The sequence below is a fragment of the Nomascus leucogenys genome, chromosome 6 (genome assembly GCF_006542625.1).
Source record: "Nomascus leucogenys isolate Asia chromosome 6, Asia_NLE_v1, whole genome shotgun sequence".
Lineage (NCBI taxonomy): Eukaryota > Metazoa > Chordata > Mammalia > Primates > Hylobatidae > Nomascus > Nomascus leucogenys.
Window position 1 is genome coordinate 57,568,883 of NC_044386.1, and position 23,401 is coordinate 57,592,283.

Consider the following 23,401-nt stretch of genomic DNA (forward strand, 5'->3'; position numbering starts at 1 on the left):
GTAGAGACGAAGTCTCACTGTGTTGCCCAAGCTGGTCTCAAACTGCTGGGCTCAAGTGATCCTCTTGCCTCAACTTCCCAAGGTGTTGGGATTACAGGCATGAGCCACCATGCCTGGCCCCTAAATTCTTTTTTGTTGTTTTGTTTTTGAGACGGAGTCTCACTCTGTCACCCAGGCTGGAGTACAGTGGCACAATCTCAGCTCACTGCAACCTCCGCCTCCCTGGTTCAAGCAATTCTTCTGCCTCAGCCCCCTGAGTAGCTGGGACTACAGGCATGCACCACCACGCCTGGCTAATTTTTTTTTTTTTTTTTTGTATTTTTAGGAGAGACAGGGTTTCACCATGTTGGCCAGGCTTGTCTTCAACTCCTGACCTCATGATCCGCCTGCCTCAGCCTCCTAAAGTGCTGGGATGACAGGTGTGAGCCACTGTGCCTGGACTTTTTTTATTTTTTTTTATTTTTTTGAGATGGAGTTTCACTCTTTCCCCCAGGCTGGAGTACAGTAGTACAGTAGTGTGATCTCAGCTTACTGCAAACTCTGCTTTCCGGTTTCAAGCGATTCCTGCCTCACCCTCCGGAGTAGCTGGGATTACAGGCGCCCACCACCATGCCCAGCTAATTTTTCTATTTTTAGTAGAGACGGGGTTTCACATGTTCGCCAGGCTGGTCTTGAATTCTTGACCTCGTAATCTGCCCACCTCGACCTCCCAAAGTGCTGGGATTAGAGGTGTGAGCTACGGCGCCCAGCCAAATTTTTTTTTTTTAATCACTCGAAATCAAGCATGTTGTAGGTACCAAAATTCTAACTCAAGATGGCCTATCAACTGGGTTCATAACTTACATCTATCTATCTATCTATCTATATATATATAGTGGCTCCTAGGCAGGTAGCTGGCCTTTTAGATATTCATAAGCTGTCTTGGAGACACATGCCATTTGAGTACAGTAACTCTGCTGAGACTCCAGATGTACCTTGAATACTGTTGAGAGCTAGTCAGATGAATGAGACTGGCCTGCCACCTAGCATCTGCACATGAGGTATTCTCCTACACTGATTTTTCATACAGGTGTGCTAGATTTTAATGGGTCACTTAAATTCAGTTATTCTCCAACATATAAATTCCCCACAACATAGGATATAGTATATACTCTACTTGACCCAAGATGATAAAACTGAAAAAGACAAAAATTTTTATTGCCATAAATTAATCCAGTAGGTATATTTGAGAAAGCACGCATCAGTTGGTTAGGGCAATAAGCGCCTCTACCACGTTGCCCATGTGTTCCCGCAAACTGCGTTCTGCTGCTGCTCGAGATATCTCCATCTCGGTCATCTGCAGAAAAAAATCATGTTACATAGGTTCCCAGGTATTAATGTGCCACGAAATATACTGACTCCGCTTGTTTCAGGAAACAACCCAAATTAAGCAGAATAGCCTCCCCTCCCCATACACTAGTTAGGCACTACCACTCACTATCAGCTCCAGATCTTCCTTCTTGATAGTGACTTTTGCCAGTTCTTTCTCCCTGCAAAAATATTTAAATATATTAGTCCTCATTCTCAACCAACACCATAAACTCCCAGGAAGGGTCATTCCCAGATGTGCCCTGTAAATAAATCTTGATAAACCCTTGATTGAAAATAAAAACTCCCACTAATACTCCTTGCCCCTGGAGTCTTGGCAGCAGGTGTTGCCAGGAGGCCTTCTGCTAACAAGAGTAAAGTTGTGGCGCCTAGATGTGCAGGAATTGGTGATAAAGTTGAAAAACAGTATAAAGGCTTAATAATGGTTTTTATTTTGTCTGGGGACCGGGGAGGGAAGAACTGTTAAAGTTGGCTGCACCTGAAGACTTACCGCTCCTGTTTGGCTTTCTGCTCCCGGGACCTTCTGTCTCCAATCACAGACATGGCCTATGGGAAAGGCAGGTCTAGTTACTGCACCGCTACCCACAATTCCTAATAATCTAAAAGGCCAACAAAACAAGCGGTTCATGTATGGATTCACGATGACAAGTGTTACCAGGTAGCAAGGACTATATTTAATTCCTTTCTATTCACCTGAGGTCCCCTTAAGCCCACTATCAAGCTCCTTTAGGCAAGCGGCGCGCTCCGGTGACCGCTGTTTCCCTCGGCTCTACCCTATTGCCTCCTCCTGCCATCGGGATCAGAACCCCGTCTTGGAGCGCTGGCTTCCAGCTACAGCCTCAGAGCCCCCCTTTGCTCTCAGCCCGCCCCGACATGCTCTTGGCCAACCTTACCGTCTCCAGATTGGAACTCTGGATCTCCTTCTCCTCTGCATAGTCGGTGACCCGCTCCAAGTCCGCCGCACCGCTGTCATGTTTCCGTGGCTTCTCGGGAGGCCGCTCTGGTCCACTGGTCTCAGTCTCTAACTCCAGCTCCACATCCCCCTCGGTCGCCATATCTATTTCACCACGCCGCCGCTTAAGCCCCACCTCACGCCAACTTCCGGCAACTGACACACAGCTTCCGCCCGGGGAGGAGGCGGGGCTGGCCCTGGGCCACACCTTTCTGCTCCAGTTCTAGAAGCTTCAGGGAGGAAGGGGGTTCGTCTCTCAGACTTCCTTTCGGGTTTGTACAGTGTTTTGTGCGAGGCCTTCTCTCAGACCTAACCCGTTACCGCTCCAGCCCACCTCACCGACATCCTTAACCACCTTATAAACTAGGAATAGTCCCCTCCACACATAGACACGTACCCACCTCAGGGAACTCCTTTCAACCTGAATGACGTCTAATCCTAAACCAATAAAGAATGCTAATCCACAGGGGGCCAGATAGACAAACTGCCCCCTAATCTGGAGAGAACAGCCTGAGTGGCCGCAGTGTTGAGGCCCTGAGGACAAAGCTCCTTCACAGGGCATTCGCATTTACCGCAACCTGGAGGTCAGTGTTCTCTTCCGGACGTTCCCATTCTGCCCGGGACCAGGTGCTCAGCCCCAACACAGTGGCAGTCCAATGGGCTGAGGACAGAAGCAGCTGCTGCTCTCATCTGCCCTACATCTGGTGGACCTAAGCCTAATCCCTGGGACAAGGATGGTGGGTGCCAAGGCCGGCCCCAGCCCCGGCACCTCCCTGGGCCTGGCACAACAGCGCAGCGGAGGCAGCAGTGTCCTAGTGAAAAGTCCCTTCTGTCAGGTGAGAGGGTGCGAAGGGGAGAGTGGCCGAAGCTGGGGAGGAAGACGTGCAGAAGCCAATAAAAACGACAGGCCTCTTTTCCCCTCTAATGTCGTTCTGGTTCGTTGCCCCCGGTAATCTGTAAATCTCTCGCGCCATGTTCCTAGCCCCAGGTGTTTGGGTCTAGAGAAAGGTCAGATATCTCAAGCCTGCTTATAATGAAAGCCCTACTAAATTGGCAGTGGAAGGCAATCCCAAATGGCTGGAATCAGCTTGAAACAGAACCTGAGTAAAAGAAAGGGGAAGGGGAAATTTTGGAATTTAACCTCCTGGGTTAACCTCACACATACATTAACGTATGCCTTTCCTCAGCAAGTCTCCACCTCGCTGCCTTGCATCTGCTCTACTCCCAGGTGTGCTGCTGTGGACCTGCTCCTTGTGCCAGCTGCTGCCACTCTAGGTGGCCCTCTCTCACCGCATCCACTTGCAGCCGCCTGTTCTACATCCTCCTCCATGTGGGGGCCTCAGCAATCTGCTGCCTCCTGCTGTCAAGGACAGTAGTGGAAAGGGTGTGGGGCAAGACGCACAGGGTAAGTGAGAGGGGGTCGGGTTGTCAGGTGGGAAGAGAGAAAAGGAAAAACCCTAAGATAGAAAAGAGATTTCGGTTGGGGGCAGGAGACAAATGAGTGGTCATACCCCTGACAAGTAGGTACCTTTCCATGCATTATGACTTGTCCTGCCATTTCTCACACACACACTCCCAGATCCAGATGCCCTCGGGGTTGTGTGCCCACCTGTTTGGCCTCTCTGACTGTCCAGTGCTCAGTGGCTCTGGGGCTGTGTACCGAGTATGTGCAGGAACCGCCACCTTCCACCTGCTGCAGGCTGTGTTGTTGGTCCACCTCCACTCCCCCACCAGCCCGCGGGCACAGCTGCATAATAGGTTTGTGTGTACTTTCTGGGTGGGGAGGGGACAGAGGAGGGAAAGTAGACACAAGCTGGGTAAAGGAAATTCCGGGATGAAGTAATAGCACTGTAAAAAGACATAAAACAGGTTTAAGTCCCTGCTTCTCGTGTACTTGCTGTGTAACCTTGAGCCAGACACTTATCCTCTTTGTGCTTCTAGCATCTAAAATGGAGATAACAGTGGGGTTATCTTGGTAACATAATCCTTTACAAACTGTAAAACATTGCCCAGATGCTATTAAAGTGTCTTTGAGTTAGAATTTGGAATAAGGTGCAGTAGGCTTGTCCCAGCCCCCTCTCATTTGGGATTGGTTCCTCCTCAGTTGTCTCGTCTGTCCTCTTTCCTATATTTTTGGTTTCTCTTTTGCCTTTCCCCATAGGCACTCTTCACTGTCCTTTGCCTTTTCTCCTGAGTCCGTTTTTCTTTCTCCCTCCTAACCAGCTTCTGGCTCCTCAAGCTGCTGTTCCTGTTAGGTCTCTGTGCTCTTGCCTTCTGCATTCCTGATGAGCATCTCTTCCCAGGTACTCTCCCTCCCACACTCTTGGCAGGAGTAGGCTAAGTTTTCTAAGATAACAAGTGGATAAGAAGAGGAGTGGCTGGGCGCGGTGGCTCACGCTTGTAATCCCAGCACTTTGGGAGGCTGACGCGGGCGGATCACGAGGTCAGGAGATCGAGACCACGGTGAAACCCCGTCTCTACTAAAATATACAAAAAAATTAGCCGGGCGTGGTGGCGGGCGCGGTGGCGGGCGCCTGTAGTCCCAGCTACTCGGAGAGGCTGAGGCAGGAGAATGGCGTGAACCCGGGAGGCGGAGCTTGCAGTGAGCCGAGATTGTGCCACTGCACTCCAGCCTGGGCGACAGAATGAGACTCCGTCTCAAAAAAAAAAAAAAAAAAAAAGAAGCGGAATAACGGCCAGGTGTGGTGGCTCACACCTGTAATCCCAGCACTTTGGGAGGCTGAGGCGGGCGGATCACGAGGTCAGGCGATTGAGACAATGCTGGCTAACATGGTGAAACCCTATCTCTACTAAAAATACAAAATATTAGCCGGGCGTGGTGGCACGCGCCTGTAATCCCAGCTACTCGGGAGGTGGAGGCAGGAGAATCACTTGAACCCGGGAGGCAGAGGTTGCAGTGAGCTGAGATCACACCACCGCACTCTAGCCTGGGTGACAGAGCAAGACTCCGTCTCAAAAAAAGAGAGAGTAACAATTTGACCACATTTTTCCACTGGTGCCCATCTTGCAGCATGGCATTACATTGGCATCTGTGGAGGCTTTGCATTCATCCTACTGCAGTTGGTGCTTATTACAGCTTTTGCCCATTCCTGGAACAAGAACTGGTAAGGGGCACATAACCCTAAAGGCTTTTCCTGGGGAGGTTTCTAGTATTACTACATGGAAAGGGCTGGGCAAAAGGCACGGCAGAGCACTGGTCCCACAGCTTCCCACTGAGCAGTATCAAAAAAGCTTAGGAATGTGATGACTGCATGGGCCAAGTAGGATGGATAGTCACACCAGTCTTCTGAGAACAAGGGAGTAGTTGGTAATGGGTAAAAGAGTTGGAGCTCCGGCTGGGCACAGTGGCTCATGCCTGTAATCCCAGCACTTTGGGAGGCCGAGGTGGGTGAATCATGAGGTCAGGAGTTCGAGACCAGCCTGGCCAACATGGTGAAACCCCATCTCTAGTAAAAATATAAAAGTTAGCTGGACATGGTGGTAGGTGCCTGTAATCCCAGATACTCAGGAGGCTGAGTTAGGAGAATCACTTGAACCCAGGAGGCGGAGGTTGCAGTGAGCCAAGACCACACCATTGCACTCCAGCCTGGGTGACAGAGCAAGACTCCCATCACAAAAAAAAAAAAAAAAAAAAAAAAAAAAAAAAAAAAAAAAATGCTGGAGCTCCAAGCCATTGCCTGCTTTCCACCCTTAGGCAGACAGGTGCAGCTCAAGACTGCAGCTGGTTCCTGGCTGTCCTGCTGGCCACCCTAGGATTCTACAGCATGGCAGGTGTGGGAGCTGTGCTCCTATTCCGCTACTATACACACCCAGCTGGCTGCCTGCTTAACAAGATGCTCCTCAGTCTGCACCTTTGCTTCTGTGGCCTCATCTCCTTCCTCTCCATCGCTCCTTGCATCCGCCTCAGTGGGTACATGCCCCACAACATTCCAGGTTTTGGGGGCCTTAAAAGCATAGCAAGTTTCATTACCTCCCTAATCTCAATTATTTGATACCTCCCTAATCTCAATTATTTGATAAAAGAATCTCTGCTTCCCTACCCCCACCAAAGGATGGGGAGACAGAAGTACAAGTGGGGGTAGAAATGGAGGAAATTACCAGCCTGTAGACTAAAGCAATGATACTCACTCCCTAGAGCAACCCCGCTCTGGCCTTCTACAAGCTTCTGTCATCAGCTGCTATATCATGTATCTGACTTTCTCTGCGCTGTCCAGCCGTCCTCCAGAGAGAGGTAAGGGACAGGACCTGGATTCTCCATGCTAAGACCTTCTTTTGCCCCTGCCAAATACCTAGCTCATTGTTAATACCCATCTCTTCTGTTGTCCCTTCCCAGTAATCCTTCAAGGACAGAATCACACCCTGTGCCTGCCTGGCCTGAGTAAAATGGAACCCCAAACACCAGATATCTCTCTAGCAATGCTGAGTGCTAGCATCATGTATGCTTGTGTGCTTTTTGCTTGGTGCGTAAAGGTGTCAAGGGTGGAGGTATGAAAGGAGGGTGCCCAAGACAGGGAAGGATGGTCAGGACAATGTCTGGGACCATAGTTTATTTAAAGTTCAGAGCAAGACTAGAGTGAGAAAAGCTCCCCACAAACAGGGACAAATTCTAAGAATAGTACTTTGTCAGATGATCTATATGAGATGAAGGGGGTGTGGGGGGAATGATTTGAGAATTTAAAATATGTCCAAAGATCTTAGGGCTCTCACATGAATAGTATTCTAAATCTTTGGTGGAAAAGGGCACAGGGAGTATGGTACCCTTTTGAGGATTACCAATATGGACCAATTGGTAGTAAATGCCCCCAGATAATCCCTATTTAACTAAACCAGCTTAAGAACTCTATTCTTTCTCAGCAATGAGGCCTCCTACCTGGCTGAGGTATTTGGACCCTTGTGGATTGTCAAGGTTTACAGCTATGAGTTTCAGGTGAGGATAAAGAGCTCAATATCCCCAACATCCTCCCTCCCCAACACAAAGACACACACACATCCTACCAACCTCTACCCAGAATGCTCAGATTATAGCTGCTATTACCTTTTATTGAGTACCCACAATGTGCTAGGCAACTGTGCTAGATAACTTTTACATAATCTCATTTAATTTAACCCTCACAACAACCCTGTGAGGTAGGTATTTGCTCCATTTTACAAATGGAGAAATCGAGGCACAAAAGATTAAAACATCTTACCAAAGTCCGCACAGCCAGTTAGATGCTGGAGCTAGAATTTGAACCCAGGTGTGCCTCCACTTTTTAATACTAGACCAATCTTTTCACAGGGGAAGTTTCCTAGATGAACACCCTCACATCTTTTAAGACCATTCCAAAACCTGCGTTCTGTTTTGCAGAAGCCCTCACTGTGTTTCTGCTGCCCTGAAACAGTGGAGGCAGACGAAGGTGAGTGCCAAGTGAGGAACCATAAGAAGTGGTAGATCTCTGTGGAGTGCCATAAGAACCCTCAAGAGCCTTAACAAAGGTAGTTGGGGGAGAGGGGAAGAGGTGTTTCAGCAGCACTGCTCCCAGCAGCCATTTCATCTCTCCAGGGCAAAGGGGTGGGGCTGCTATGCCAGCTGACCAAGAGACCCCTCCAGCTCCTACAGTCCAGGTCCAGCATCTTTCCTACAACTATTCTGCCTTCCACTTCGTCTTCTTCCTTGCCTCACTCTATGTCATGGTTACCCTTACCAACTGGTTCAGGTAAGATGGAGGTTGGCCTTAGATACTGTCCTGAGCTAGCTATTTTAAGGAAAGAGCAACTCAAGGCCATTCCAGACACACATGGGTCTGCCATTAAATTTGGTGAGGAGGTAGAACAGGTCTAAAAGCTAAGGCCCTTCATATTCTCTAACTAACGCCTTTGGTTACACAGCTATGAGGGAGCAGAACTGGAAAAGACGTTCATCAAGGGTAGCTGGGCCACCTTCTGGGTCAAGGTTGCCTCATGCTGGGCCTGCGTACTCCTCTATCTGGGGCTGTTACTGGCACCACTCTGTTGGTCCCCCACCCAGAAACCCCAGCCCCTTATCTTGAGGCACCGCCGCCACCGCATCACATCCCGAGATAACAAATATCCTCCAGTCTAACTCCTTTTCACAAACTGGGATTCCCTTGACATTGTACTCCTAGAGTTGGCTCAAGGGGAGCTGTCCAGCCCAGCTTAATACCTCAAGGACACATGGGGAGTTATCTCCCTTTGGGCTGAAGGCAATACTATGAACTGGAAGAAGTAGTCAAACACAGTCTAATGCGCTGGGCAGAGTGTCTGGCTCACTGGAGCTGTTACATCTGCATCCCAGCTCAAGAGCCTAACACCCAAATCGGCAGCTCAAGAAACACCGCTGATCCCAGCAGACAGTGTGGCACCAGCCCTTTCCTGGCTCTTGGGCTGCAAGTGGGGGTGGGGAAAGACCAACAGGGACTGAAGACTCGGCTCTGCCCTTGGAGAAAGGAAAATAAGCAGTTCAGCCCTGGGCACACGGATATAAGAAGCCCAGAACCACAGAACAAACCAGGGCATAGAAGAAAGGAGCACAGAGGCTACCCCAGGTTTTAATCCTGATCTTGAGGTCAAGGGAAGCGGGAAGACAAAACCACCCTCATTCCATGAGGAATGACAGAAGAGAATGTGAACACTTGACAGCAGCTGACCACGGGAAGTCGGTGAGCAGCAGGATTTTTTGGCCAACTTTCAAGCAGACGAACAAACTGAGGAAGAATGAGGAAAAGAGGCATAAACACAGATCTTGCAGCATTCACTCTTAGGCCAACTCCAACCTAGAGATGGTGTTCAAGGGTGGGGAACAAAAATCACAGAAAAGAAGTCTCTATGGTTCTTAGAGGATTCCTCTACCGCATATCCGGAGTACTTGGTTTGGTTGTCATTGTATAGTAAAGGCTTCTTCTGTGATGTTTCACTTATTAAGTCTACATATCCACAATCTGAGTCTAAACAGTTCTCCCTTTTTGGTGGGAAAGGGCAGTCATTCCTCCAACCCCATCCCCCCAAGTCCCCAGTCAAACCAGGCGCTCAAGGAATTACAAAGCTACTTTTAATACTTTGGGGTGAGCCCCACAGGAATAAAAAACACTGGGAAGGGGTAACCCCCTCACCCCGGGGAGTGGCCCAGGGGGAGAGAGGCTACCTGAGGGGAAGGAAGCACAAAAGGGACCCGCTGCAGACTCAGGGCAAAGGGAATGCCATCGGTGCTGGGACCTGTGAGCACTACAGGAGGAAACGCGAGCATGGTGGGACTGGCTCCAGGCACACAGGCGAAGGGCAAGAGGGTTGGACACGAAGCCACAAAGCTACTTGGGTTCCTCCTTCTTCTCGTTTGCCTTTTTCTGCTTCTGCTGCATGATCTCCGAGTCCCTGGGGGTAGAGATGATGGGGCACTGGGAGGTACCAGAGGGCAAAAAGGACAAGATGCAGGGGGATGAAGGGCACAAAGGATAAGATGGAAGTGGATGGGACTAAGTTCAGCGTTTGGCTGCTGTACTCCCACCCTAGGAGAACAAGAAGAAGAGAGCTGAGGCTCAAAAGGCGACCAGTCTCCATCTGGCTGTTGCCCAAAGGGTCAGAAGTCTGGCGACACAGGCCCAAGGCTCTCTATTCTGTGTTGAGTACCACACCCAGCAACACCAGTGAGTAGGTTGGGAGAAGGGAGGAGAACCGAACAGCAAGGAGGGCCAAAAGTACTGGGCTGCCATAACCACAACGGTATTTGAAATGTGAAGCTCCCTGCCCTTGCCCTTAAGGTCAGACCCAGGGACGCCCAGAAATCAGACTGAGGGCAGGCGCCCGCCTCCGTCCTTTCCTGGAAGGCTGTGAGCTAACAATTTGGAGGGTGGGGAGGAAATAAAACCCTAGAGGAAGCAATGCACTCTGCTCCTCACGACTAGTCCACATTCAAGCCCTGAGGTAGCTCTCTTTCCTGCTATAACCCTTGGTCTAACCCAGGTCTCCACCGTCCCTTTCCCTCCCCTCCCTGGGGCTACCTCTGCTTGCGGGCGGCAGCAGAAAGCCCGTCATCTCGGCGCTTTCCCTTAACCGAGTCGCTCTGCTTTTTCATATTCTTCTGGCGGGCGAGCTCACGCTGGTTACCGCCTAAGGAAAGAAGATTAAAGGTGAGACGCGGGGGCCGCTCTGCCCACACACCGGCGACCCTTCTACCCCAGCGCGGCCAGCAGCAGGATCCAACACCACTTCAATCCCCGATCCCCGACAACGGCCCACTTCGAGGCCCAGGCTGCTTGGGGTAGGGGGGAGTGGCGAATCTGCCACAGGCCAGGTCAAAATACGGACTGGAGAAGGGAGATCCCAAGGGGCCAGCTGGAGGCGTGTTTTGGGGCGGCGTGGGGCCCAAACAGCTGGCAGGGTGTGTGTGGACAGTTTGGGTCTCCGTGGGGGATGGGCTGGCTTGTGGAGTAGGGGGCTCTGGGCCTATCACAGGGGCGCTGGCCTTCTCCTCACACCGCGGAAGATCCGGGAGGGCCCATGCCTAATGCGGGGGGTGATCCCGTGAAGTAGCCGTGGGCAAAGGGCTCGATTTCCGGGCACCGAGTGTGAGGGTGACTACAGAGCGCGCGCACAGAAACGCCTCGCTAGGGAAGCTACGGAAGGTCAAAGCCGGCGCCTCGCCGGTGGTGTTTAGGGTGAACGGAAAGAAAAGGGCAAGGAGAAGGGGGCTCGGTGCTCACGGGTCATGGCGACGGCAGCGGCTCCGACCTGCCTCCGTTACGTGCCCTCGTTCTGTCGGACGTTGCAGGTCCCGCCCCTTCTCGCAACGTAGCGCAGTCGTTCCTTTCCTCCCCGCCCCTTCGCGCCCGGGAGCCGGCTCCCATTGGACAAGAAAAAGCACGTGGGTCCACGGGTCGTGCTAAAGCCGGGGTGGGCAAGTGGCGAAGGGTCGCAGGCGGAGCGCTCAGCGTGGGGCGGAGCTTCCCGAGTGAGACGTAGGTACGGGCCCGGAGAAACTAGGCCGGGTCACGTGGGCAGGGTGGGGGTGGAGGGGTGCGGCTGGCGATGTGGCGCTCCCGCGAGCTCGAGCACGTGACCGTGCAGAGTGACCTCATGCGGGGACAATTTGGGGTACTGACAAAGTCGCCCTGAAATAACGCCTGGAGACAGAGGGCGGGGTTTCAGCCAGTTATGTGTTACGAGTACTCTACGACTAAACTTGTTCTTACTTAGGACCACCTCTCAGCCACTTCCTTGGACACAAGTTGTTCACAGCTCGCTTAAAATCAAGTACAAACACAACTTCAGAAACCCGCTTCTACTCCCATTGTCCCCTTCCACGCCCCTTCACTGTAGAAAATCGCAGCAACATCTGGTATTTCCTAAAACTCTTCCCTGTTCGTTTTCCCTCAGAAACTTTAAATGTGAAGATGCAGCTTGGAAGTATTGGAGGACTCCAAAAGTCACAGACTATGGAGTTGAATCAGTGGCTGAGATTAGATAATGCACATATTCGCCTTTCCCCTCTGGACCTTTCCTCACTGTACCATCGCCACTAGCCACACCCGGTTTTGTATTAAGACCCTGGAGGGCCGGGCGCGGTGGCTCACGCCTGTAATCCCAGCACTGTGGGAGGCCGAGGGGGGGTAGATCAGGAGGTCAGGAGTTGGAGACCAGCAGCCTGACCAACATGATGAAACCCCTTCTCTACTAAAAATACAAAAAATTAGCCGGGCGTGGTGGCGTGCCTGTAATCCCAGCTACTTGGGAGGCTGAGGCAGGAGAATCGCTTGAACCCGGGAGGCGGAGGTTGCAGTGAGCCGAGATCGCGCTATTGCACTCCAGCCCAGGCGACAGTGCGAGATCCCGTCTAAAAAAAAAAAAAGAGTTAATAAGAATTAGCCGGGTGTGGTGGCGGGCGCCTGTAGTCCCAGCTACTCAGGAGGCTGAGGCAGGAGAATGGCGTGAACCCAGGAGATGGGGCTTGCAGTGAGCCGAGATCGCACCACTGCACTCTAGCCTGGGCGACAGAGCGAGACTGCGTCTCAAAAAAAAAAAAAGAGTTAATAAGAAAGGCTGGGCAAGATGGCTCACGCCTGTAATCCCAGCACCTTGGCAGGCCGAGGCAAGCAGATCACCTGAAGTCATGAGTTCGAGACCCTCCTGGCCAACACAGTGAAACCCCATCTGTACTAAAAATACAAAAATTAGCTGGGCATGGTGGCGCGCGTCTGTAGTCGCAGCTACTCAGGAGGCTGAAGCAGGAGAATCGCTGGAACCCAGGCGGCGGAGGTTGCAGTGAGCCAAGATGGTACCACTGTACTCCAGCCTGGCAACAGAGCGAGACTGCATCTCAAAAAAAAAAAAAAGAGGCTGGGTGCGGTGGCTCACGCCTGTAATCCCAGCACTTTGGGACGCAGAGGCGGGTGGATCACGAGGTCAGGACATCCAGACCATCCTGGCTAACACGGTGAAACCCTGTCTCTACTAAAAATACAAAAAAAAAAAAAAAAAATAGCTGGGTGTGGTGGCGGGCGCCTGTGCAGTCCCAGCTACCTGAGAGGCTGAGGTCGGAGAGCCCTGTGAACCCAGGAGGAGGAGCTTGCAGTGAGCCAAGATCATGCCACTGCACTCCAGCCCGGGCAACAGAGCCAGACTCCATCTCAGAAAAAAAAAAAAAAAGAGTTAATAAGAGACACCCAAGCTGGAGTGCAATGGCGTGATCTCGGCTCACTGCAACTTCTGCTTCCTGTGTTCAAGCTATTCTCCCACCTCAGCCTCCCGAGTAGCTGCGATTACAGGCACCCGCCATCATGCCCTGCTAATTTTTGTATTTTTGTTTTTCTGGAGATGGGGTTCCATCATGTTGGCCAGGCTGGTCTAGAACTCCTGATCTCAGGTGATCCGCCCGCCTCAGCCTCCCAAAGTGCTAGGATTACAGGTGTGAGCCACAGTGCACAGCCGGCATTGGGTATGTCTTGATGAGCAGAGCATATTCCTATAATCGTGAAAGATACAAAGAGAAAAAGCTCTCTCACACTTTCTCTCTCTCCCTCTCCGTCTGCCTCTCTCTGTCTAATATCCATATATGTATTTATATGTCTGTGTGTCTATATATATGAATTTTTGTTTTTTTTTGAGGCAGAGTCTTACTCTGTCACCCAGGCTGGAGTGCAGTGGCATGCTCTTGGCTCACTGCAACCTCCACCCTCTTGGATTCAAGCGATTCTCCTTTCTCAACCTCCCGAGTAGCTGGGATTACAGGCACCCACCACCACGCCCGGATAATTTTTTTTTTTTTTTTTGAGATGGAGTCTTGCTCTGTCACCCAGGTTGGAGTACAGTGGCACGATTTTGGCTCACTGCAACCTCCACCTCCCAGGTTCAAGCAATTCTCCTGCCTCAGCTTCCCAAGTAGCTGGGCCTACAGGCGCGTGCCACCACGCCCGGCTAATTTTTGTATTTTTTAGTAGAGATGGGCTTTCACCATGTTGGTCAGGCTGGTCTCAAACTCCTGACCTCAGGTGATCCAACTGCCATGGCCTCCCACAGTGCTGGGATTACAGGCGCAAGCCACTGTGCCCAGACTGTACTTTTTTTTTAGTAGAGACATGGTTTCACCATGTTGGCCAGGCTGGTCTCGAACTCTTGACCTCAAGTGATCCACCCACCGCAGCCTCCCAAAGTGCTGGGATTACAGGCTTGAGCCACCACGCCCAGCCTATATATGAAAACTGATTGTGATAATAGCTTTAAAGGAAAGTAACAGATTCCACGCAAGGATGATATTCAAAATGTCTCGCAGTGCACACAGCTTAAGCACTGACCCATAAAAACAGATGTCAGTGTAATTTGAATGAAGACTCTGCGAACAATTCCACCTGGTATGAAGTAACTAAATAGTACTGCTGGTGCTATGAAGGGAGTACACCTGTGGACTCTGTAGACTTTAATTTTGATTAGGGAGGTGAAGTAAGTGATATTTGAGCTAAAGCAAAAAGATGAGAAATTAGCCAAGCCCAGGAGGGAAGGGCAGGGAGAACATTTCAGGAGGGAACAGCACGTCTGAAGGCCCTAAGGCCCTCCTCCCTCAGGTCATCCCATCAAGAGCCACAGGATTATTGTGTAGGTAAAGGGCAAGTCACTAATGCCTAATGAGCAGGGTGATGTGAAACTAGGTCAAACAGGGAGGTAGGGTTGTGACAAGATCCGAGTTACTACTGCTAATATAACTACTAGCTAACAGGTGGGTTTTTATTTGGTACATTTAGTGTACTTTTCTTTTTCTTCTTTTTTTAGACGGAGTCTCACTTTGTCGCCCAGGCTGGAGTGCAGTGGCGCCATCTCGGCTCACTGCAAGCTCCGCCTCCCGGGTTCACGCCATTCTCCTGCCTCAGCCTCCCAAGTAGCTGGGACTACAGGCGCCTGCCACCACGCCCGGCTAGTTTTTTGTATTTTTAGTAGAGACGGGGTTTCACCGTGTTAGCCAAGATAGTCTCAATCTCCTGACCTCGTGATCTGCCCACCTTGGCCTCCCAAAGTGCTGGGATTACAGGCGTGAGCCACCGCACCCGGCCCTAGTGTACTTTTCTTATTTGAGCCTTACAATGACCTTTTGAGGTGTCATTATCCCCCTCCTACCGATTTAGAAACCTCAGCCCTGGCAGGTTAAATAACTTTCTCAGCGAAACTGAGATAATAAGGGGTGGAGCTGAGAGTCTAACCCAGCCTGTGCTCTTCATTAGCAGAGTGTAAGTTTTGAAAAGATCATATTACCTCAGAAGTTGTACTCTACAAGCAAGGCACTAAAAAGCTGGTTGAAGGCCGGACGCAGTGGCTCATGCCTGTAATCCCAGCACTTTGGGAGGCCGAGGCGGGTGGATCACCTGAGATCAGAAGTATGAGACCAGCCTGGCCAGCATGGCAAAACCCCATCTCTACTTAAAAAATACAAAAATTAGCCAGGCGTGGGGCGTGGTGGTGCACGCCTGTGAATCGCTTGCCCCCGAGGTTGTGGTGAGTCGAGATCGCACCACTGCACTCCAGCCTGGGTGACAGAGCGAGACTCTATCTCAAAAAAAAAAGAAAAAGAAAAAGAAAAAAAGACAACACAGTAATAACTATAAACTACGTATTATTGGTTTGTGCAGCTGAACCCCTAATATTCCCAACATTCCTCCTTTATCACTGAAGAGCAATGCAGTTTTGAGAAATTCTCGGCTGGACATGGTGGCTCACACCTGTAATCTCAGCACTTTGGGAAGCCAACAGGAGGATCCCTTGAGGCCAGGAGTCTGAGACAAGCTTGGGCAATATAGTGAGACCCTGTCTCTACAAAAAATTTTAAAATTAGGCTGGACATGGTGGCTCATGCCTGTAATCCCAGCACTTTGGGAGGCCTAGGCAGGCAGATCGCTTGAGGTCAGGAGTTCAAGACCAGCCTGGCCAACATGGTGAAAACCCATCTCTACTAAAAATACAAAAATTAGCCAGGCATGGTCCACATACCTGTAATCCCAGCTACTCGAGAGGCTGAGGCTAGAGAATTGTTTGCACCTGGGAGGAGGAGGTTGCAGTCAGCCACGATTGCACCACTGCACTCCAGCCTGGGTGATAGAGTGAGACACCATCTCAAAAAAAAAAAAAAAAAAAAAAAACCAAAACAAAAAAAACCTAAAATCTAGCCAGGTGTGGTGGTGTGTACCTATAGTCCCAGCTACTCGAGGGTGTGAGGTGGGAGGATGGCTTGAGCTCAGGAGGTTGATGCTGCAGTGAGCTGTCATCATACCACAGCACTCCAGCGTGGGCAACAGAGCAAGACCCTGTCTCAAAAAAAAAAAAAAATCTGGCTGGGCAAGGTGGCTCATGCTTGTAATCTCAGCATTTTGGGAGGCCGAGGTGGGCAAACCACCTGAGGTCAGGGGTTCAAGACCAGCTTGACCAACATGGTAAATCCCCCGTCTCTACTAAAAATACAAAATTAGCCGGGCGTGGTGGCACATGCCTGTAACCCCAGCTACTTGGGAGTCTGAGGCAGGAGAATCACTTGAACCCGGGAGGCAGAGGTTGCAGTGAGCGGAGATTGCGCCATTGCATTCCAGCCTGGGCAGCAAGAGTGAAATTCTGTCTCAAAAGAAAAAAAAGAAAAAGAAATTCTTCCCCTCCAGCCTATACGCCAAGGGTGGTACTGAATGGCTAAGTCAATCAAAGTAAACTAATCCCTTTTAATATTGAATGGTTTAAGAACCCAGGCCTGGCCAGGCGTGGTGGCTCACGCCTGTAATCCCAGCACTTTGGGAGGCCAAGGCGGGCAGATCATGAGGTCAGGAGATCAAGACCATCCAGGCTAACACGGTGAAACCCCGTCGCTACTAAAAATACAAAAAATTAGCTGGGCGTGGTGGCAGGCGCCTGTAGTCCCAGCTACTTGGGAGGCTGAGGCAGGAGAATGGCATAAACCCAGGAGGCGGAGGTTGCAGTAAGCTGAGACCGTGCCACTGCACTCCAGCCTGGGCTACAGAGCAGACTCTGTCTCAAAAAAAAAGAACCCAGGCCTAAGCAGATTATTTTGTGGTATTCACCTGGTAACAGTTACTGGTTCAGGAGTGAGCATGTGGCCTAAATTAGCCTGATCAGACCAGAGAGAAGGACTTTTTTTCCATTGCTAGGGTGGTGACAATGCTGTTTCCCATTGACATGAATGAGGAAACACATAGCCCATACTGCTCCTAGCAGCTCTAGTCTATCACCTAGAAGAGAGCCAGCCTTAGGTTGAAGCAAATGAGTAGCAGAAAGAATCTTGGTACTTGGTCATGCTGTTGGACCACTGGATACCTCAACTGTAACATTTGTTCTACATTGAGTTTCCTGGTGTGGGAACTACCATATTGTTTTGTTGGTTTAAGCTACCTTGAGTCAGATTTCTGTTACTTCAGCCAAATACTTTTAATCAAACACAGACAAGAGAAACAGCATATACCAAGGCCCTGAGAGGGGGATAAGCTTGGATAATTAGATGCATTTAGGCCTTACGTAATGAAATGGTCCCGTCAGATTACCTTAAAGTGCAACCAGCTCTTTCCATGCATACCAAACATCAACCAGCTTTTTTTTTTTTTTTTTTTTTTTGAGACAGAGTCTCACTCTGTGGCCCAGGCTGGAGTGCAGTGGCATGATCTCGGCTCACTGCAAGCTCTGCCTCCTGGGCTCATGCCATTCTCCTGCCTCAGCCTCCCGAGTAGCTGGGACTACAGGCGCCCGCCACCATGCCTGGCTAATTTTTTGTATTTTTAGTAGAGACGGGGTTTCACCGTGTTAGTCAGGATGGTCTTGACCTCCTGACCTCATGATCCGCCTGCCTCGGCCTCCCAAAGTGCTGGGATTACAGGCGTGAGCCACTGTGCCCGGCCTTCAACCAGGTTTTTTGTGCCTTGCTTGTAGAGATGAATCTAGAGCCAAGGATCACCAAGCATTGGAGAAAACAGTCCTAACATAAAAATAGACCCCAAAAAAACACAAGCAGAAAATTCAGTCTCATGGCTGGGCATGGTGGCTCATGCCTGTAATCCCAGCACTTTGGGAGGCCGAGACGGGCAGATCACTTGAGGTCAGGAGTACAAGACCAGCCTGGCCAAAATGGTGAAACCCAGTCCCTACTAAAAATACAAAACTTAGTGGGGTGTGGGGGCATGCACCTGTAATTCCAGCTATTTGGGAGGCTGAGGCGCAAGAATTGCTTGAACCCAGGAGGTGGAGGTTGCAGTGAGCTGTGATCAAGCCACTGAACTCTAGCCTGGGTGACACAGCAAGAATCTGTCTCAAAAAAAAAAAAAAAAAAAAAACGAAAAAAGAAAAGAAAAAGAAAATTCAGTCCCAGAGGATACAGAAACAATTCAGTTGGAAGACCACAAGAAAATCGGAGACACACGACTATAAATAGTATTCTTTGAGAGAGAGGGTATTGAACAACAATAGGGAGTTTATAAAAACAGATATTCAAAAAACAGCCAGGAGTGGTGGTATGCACCTGTAGTCCTAGCTACTCAGGAGGCTGAGATGGGAGGATTGCTTGAACCCAGGAATTCAAAGTTGCAGTGAGTCGTGATCTCCCCACCGTACTCCAGCATGGGTAACAGAGCAAGACTATGTCTCTAAAAAAAAAGGAAAAAATAGGCCGGGCGCGGTGGCTCACGCTTGTAATCCCAGCACTTTGGGAGGCCGAGGTGGGTGAATCACGAGGTCAGGAGATCGAGACCACGGTGAAACCCCGTCTCTACTAAAAATATAAAAAATTAGCCGGGCGTGGTGGCGGGCGCCTGTAGTCCCAGCTACTCGGAGAGGCTGAGGCAGGAGAATGGCGTGAACCCGGGAGGCGGAGCTTGCAGTGAGCCGAGATTGCGCCACCGCACTCCAGCCTGGGCGACAGAGCGAGACTCCGTCTCAAAAAAAAAAAAAAAAAAAAAAAAAAAAAAAAAAAAAACAAAAAAAAGGAAAAAATAAAAGAAAGAAAGAAACATTCAGACCAGGCGCAGTGGCTCACGCCTGTAATCCCAGCACTTTGGGAGGCCGAGGCAGGCGGATCATGAGGTCATCAGATCGAGACCATCCTGGCTAACATGGTGAAACCCCGTCTCTACTAAAAATACAAAAAATTAGACGGGCGTGGTGGCAGGCGCCTGTAGTCCCAGCTACTCGGGAGGCTGAGGCAGGAGAATGGCGTGAACCTGGGAGGCAGGGCTTGCAGTGAGCAGAGATCGTGTCACTGCACTCCAGCCTGGGCGACAGAGCGACTCCGTCTCAAAAAAAAAACATTCAGGCAGGGTGCGGTGGATCACGCCTGTCATCCCAGCACTTTGGGAGGCTGAGGCGGGTGGATCATTTGAGGCCAGGAGTTGGCGACTCACCTGGCCAACATGGTCAAACCTCATCTCTACTAAAAATACAAAAATTAGCCAGGTGTGGTGGCAGGCGCCTGTAATCCCAACTACTTGGGAGGCTGAGGCAGGAGAATAGCTTGAACCTAGGAGATGGGGGTTTCAGTGAGCCAAGATTGCGCCACTGCACTCCAGCCTGGGCAGCAGAGTGAGACTCTGTCTCAAAAAAAAAAAAAAAAAAGTAATAAAAGAATAAATAAGGGCCGAGCACGGTGGCTCACGCCTGTAATCCCAGCACTTTGGGAGGCTGATGTGGGCGGATCACCTGAGGTCATGAGTTCAAGACCAGCCTGGCCAACATGGCAAAACCTTGTCTCTACTAAAAATACAAAAATTAGCCAAGTGTGATGGTGTGCGCCTATAGTCCCAGCTACTTGGGAGGCTGAGGTGGGAGAATCACTTGAACCCGGTAGGTGGAGGTTGCAGTGAGCCAAGATCACGTCATTGCACTCCAACTTCTCAAAAAAATTAATTAGGGCCGGGCACGGTGGCTCACACCTGTAATCCCAGCACTTTGGGAGGCCAAGGTGGGCAGATCACAAGGTCAGGAGTTTGAGACCAGCCTGGCCAACATGATGAAACCTCGTCTCTACTAAAAATACAAAAAAATAAATAAATAAATAGCTGGGCGTGGTGGCACGTGCTTGTAGTCCCAGCTACTCCAGAAGGCTGAGGCAGGAGAATCACTTGAACCCAGGAGGTGGAGGTTTCAGTGAGCCAAGATCACGTCACCACACTCCAGTGTGGGTGACACAGGAAGATTCCATTTCCATTTCAAAAAAAAAAAAAAAATTAGCCAGGTGTGGTGGTGTGTGCCTGTAGGCCCAGCTACTTGGGAGGCTGAGGTGGGAGGATTGCTTGAGCCAAGGAGGTTGAGGCTGCAGTGAGCTATGATTGTGTCACTGCACTCCAGCCTGGGCAACCGGGCAAAATTCTGTCTCTTAAAAAAAATTATGAAGCCAGGCATGGTGGCTCATGCCTGTAATCCCAGCACTTTGGGAGGCCAAGGCGGGTGGATCACTTGAGGCCAGGAGTTCGAGACCAGCCTAGCCAACATAATGAAGCCCCGTCTCTACTAAAAGAATATACAAAAATTAGCCAGGCGTGGTGGCACATGGCTGTAGTCCCAGCTACTCAAGAGGCTGAGGCACAAGAATTGCTTGAACCCAGAAGGCAGAGGTTGCAGTGAGCTAAGATCATGCCACTGCACTCCAGCCTGGGCAACAGAGTGAGACTGTCTCAAAAAAAAAAAAAAAAAAAAAAAAAGTTGGCCAGGCATGGTGGCTCACACCTGTAATCCCAGCACTTTGGGATGCCAAGGTGGGCGGATCACGAGATCAGGAGATTGAGACCATCCTGACCAACGTGGTGAAACCCTGACTCTACTAAAAATACAAAAATTGGCTGAGTGTGGTGGCATGTGCCTGTAATCCCAGCTACTCAGGAGGCTGAGGCAGGAGAGTGGCTTGAACCCGGGAAGGTGGAGATTGCAGTGAGCTGAAATTGTGCCACTGCACTACAGCCTGGTGACAGAGTGAGACTACATCTAAAAAAAAAAACAAAGACAAACAAAAAAAAGCCAGGTGTGGTGGTGCGTGCCTGTAATCCCAGCTACTCAGGAGGCGGAGGCATGAGAATTGCTTGAACCCGGGAGGCAGAGGTTGCAGTGAGCCGAGATCATGCCACTGCACTCCAGCCTGGTGACAGAGCGAAGACTCCATCTCAAAAAAAAGAAAAAAAAAAGTTACGAGAATAAAATAAAGATATGCAAAGTCTCAAAGGATTTGTCGGCCGGGCACGGTGGCTCACGCTTGTAATCCCAGCACTTTGGGAGGCCGAGGCGGGCGGATCACCTGAGGTCAGGAGTTCAAGACCAGCCTGGACAACATGGTGAAACCCCGTCTCTACTAAAAATACAAAAATTAGCGGGGCACAGTGACGTGTGCCTGTAATCCCAGGTACTCGGGAGGCTGAGGCACCATAATCGCTTGAACCCGGGAGGCAGAGGTTGCAGTGAGCTGAGATCGCACCACTGCACTCCAGCCTGGGCGACAAAGCAAACTGTGTCTCAAAAAAAAAAAAAAAGAAGTAGGGCCAGGTGCGGTGGCTCACACCTGTAATCCCAGCACTTGGAGAGGCCGAGGCAGGTGGATCACTTGAGTCCAGGAGTTCAAGACCAGCCTGGGCAACATGGTGAAACCCCATTTCTAGCCGGGCGCGGTGGCTCATGCTTGTAATCCCAGCACTTTGGGAGGCTGAGGCGGGCGGATCACGAGGTCAGGAGATCGAGACCACGGTGAAACCCGTCTCTACTAAAAATACAGAAAATTAGCTGGGTGTGGTGGCGGGCGCCTGTAGTCCCAGCTACTCAGAGAGGCTGAGGCAGGAGAATGGCGTGAACCCGGGAGGCGGAGCTTGCAGTGAGCCGAGATCGCACCACTGCACTCCAGCCTGGGTGCCTGCGTGCCTGGGTGACAGAGCGAGACTCCGTCTCAAAAAAAAAAAAAAAAAAAGAAACCCCATCTCTATTGAAAATACAAAAATCAGCCAGGCATGGTGGCATGCCTGTGTTCCAGGAGGCTGAGGCAGGAGAATCACTTGAACCCAGGAGGCAGAGGTTTCAGTGAGCCAGGATTGTACCACTGCACTCCAGTTTGGGTAACATAGTGAGACCTTGTCTCAAAAAAAAAGGAAAAATGCAGACATAAACAATAAGTTTTTATTTTGTTGTTTGTTTGTTTTTTGTTTCTGAGACAGAACCTTGCTCGATCTCGGCTCACTGAAACCTCTGCCTCTTGGGTTGAAGTGATTCTCCTGTCTCATCCTCCCGAGTAGCTGGGACTAAAATTAGTCACTGCGCCCAGCTAATTTTTGTGTTTTTAGTAGACATGGGATTTCACTATGTTGGCCAGGCTGGTCTTGAACTCCTGACCTCAAATGATCCACCTGCCTCAGCCTCCCAAAATGCTGGGATCACAGGCGTGAGCCACCCTGGCTGGTCAACAACTCAGAAGCTTTTAAATTGAGTGCTGTTCTGAGTAGTGTGATAAAATCTTGTGTCCTCCCTCTCCATCCCACCCAGGATGGCAATCCTCCCTTTGTCCAGTGTATCCACACTGTATGCAACACCCACCCACTAATCACTTAATAGCCACCTCAGTTATCAGAGCGTATCACAGTGTTTATATGCAAGCAACCCTTATTTTACTTAATAATGAGCCCAAAATGCAAGCGTAGTAGTGCTGCCAATTTGGCTTTGCCAAAGAGAAGCCATCAAGTGCTTCCTTTAAGTGAAAAGGTGGAAGTTCTCAATAAGGAAAAAAAAATCTTATGCTGAGGTTGCTAAGATTTAAGGTAAGAACAAATCTCCCCTATTCGTGAAATTGTGAAAAAAAGAGAAAAAAAATCATGCCAGTTTTGCTGTTGCACCTCAAACTGCAAAAGTTATGGCCACAGTGCATCCTAAGTGCTTAATTACGACAGAAAAGGCATTACATTTGTGGATGGGAGACATGAACAGAAACATGTTCTGATTGTCAGCATTCGGGTTCAGTATTATCTGCAGTTTCAGACATCCACTGAGGGCCTTGGAACTTCCCTGAAGATAAGGGTAGACTACTGTATGAGGTAACTACAGTAGTCAAATTCACAGAAACAGAAGGCAGAAGGGTGGTTGTTGCTAGGGGCTGGGAGGAGGGGGAAATGGGGAATTGTTAAACGGTTATAGAGTTTCAGTTTTCCAAGATAAAGAGCTTTGGAGATTGGCTGCAGGGTGATATGAATATACTTAACACTACTGAACCATACACTTAAAAACAGTTAAGATCGCAGGGCGCGGTGGCTGACGCCTGTAATCCCAGCACTTTGGGAGGCCGAGGCGGGCAGATTACAAGGTCAGGAGATCGAGACTATCCTGGCTAACACAGTGAAACCCGTCTCTACTAAAAAAAAAATACAAAAAATTAGCCAGGCGTGGTGGCGGGCGCCTGTAGTCTCAGCTACTTGGGAGGCTGAGGCAGGGGAATGGCGTGAACCTGGGAGGCAGAGCTTGCAGTGAGCCAAGATCGCACCAGTGCACTCCAGCCTGGTTGACGAGAGCCAAACTCTGGTCTCCAAAAAAATAAATCAACATTTTTTAAATTTGCAAAAAACACACGGGTTCATAAAGAAA

General features: G+C 50.1%; 3 protein-coding genes across 4 annotated transcripts; 1 reads left to right on the top strand and 2 right to left on the bottom strand.

Annotated features, from left to right (window-relative positions):
* Nucleotides 1-1,167: 1,167 nt before the first annotated feature.
* On the bottom strand, nt 1,168-4,740 carry HYPK (huntingtin interacting protein K). Its single transcript, XM_030814170.1, has 4 exons — nt 2,262-4,740; nt 1,859-1,914; nt 1,478-1,529; nt 1,168-1,336 (listed from the first exon to the last, which is right to left on the bottom strand). Exons 1-4 carry the CDS (start codon nt 2,421-2,423, stop codon nt 1,241-1,243), a joined length of 366 nt encoding a protein of 121 aa, XP_030670030.1. The 5' UTR covers nt 2,424-4,740; the 3' UTR covers nt 1,168-1,240.
* SERINC4 (serine incorporator 4) lies at nt 3,055-8,433 on the top strand. The gene is made up of 12 exons (XM_003266833.3): nt 3,055-3,156; nt 3,549-3,725; nt 3,900-4,078; nt 4,544-4,623; nt 5,352-5,445; nt 6,036-6,247; nt 6,477-6,572; nt 6,675-6,801; nt 7,196-7,268; nt 7,689-7,737; nt 7,884-8,037; nt 8,210-8,433. Exons 1-12 carry the CDS (start codon nt 3,055-3,057, stop codon nt 8,421-8,423), a joined length of 1,557 nt encoding a protein of 518 aa, XP_003266881.1. The 3' UTR covers nt 8,424-8,433.
* On the bottom strand, nt 7,356-11,224 carry SERF2 (small EDRK-rich factor 2). Of its 2 annotated transcripts, none has more exons than XM_012507233.2 (3): nt 11,038-11,149; nt 10,336-10,444; nt 7,356-9,732 (listed from the first exon to the last, which is right to left on the bottom strand). In XM_012507233.2, the coding sequence occupies exons 1-3, from the start codon at nt 11,042-11,044 to the stop codon at nt 9,447-9,449; spliced, it is 402 nt and encodes a 133-aa protein (XP_012362687.1). In that variant the 5' UTR covers nt 11,045-11,149; the 3' UTR covers nt 7,356-9,446. The 2 variants fall into 2 exon arrangements, with proteins under 2 accessions (XP_012362687.1, XP_012362688.1); XM_012507234.2 differs by having other exon boundaries at nt 7,366-9,709; nt 11,038-11,224.
* Nucleotides 11,225-23,401: the final 12,177 nt, after the last annotated feature.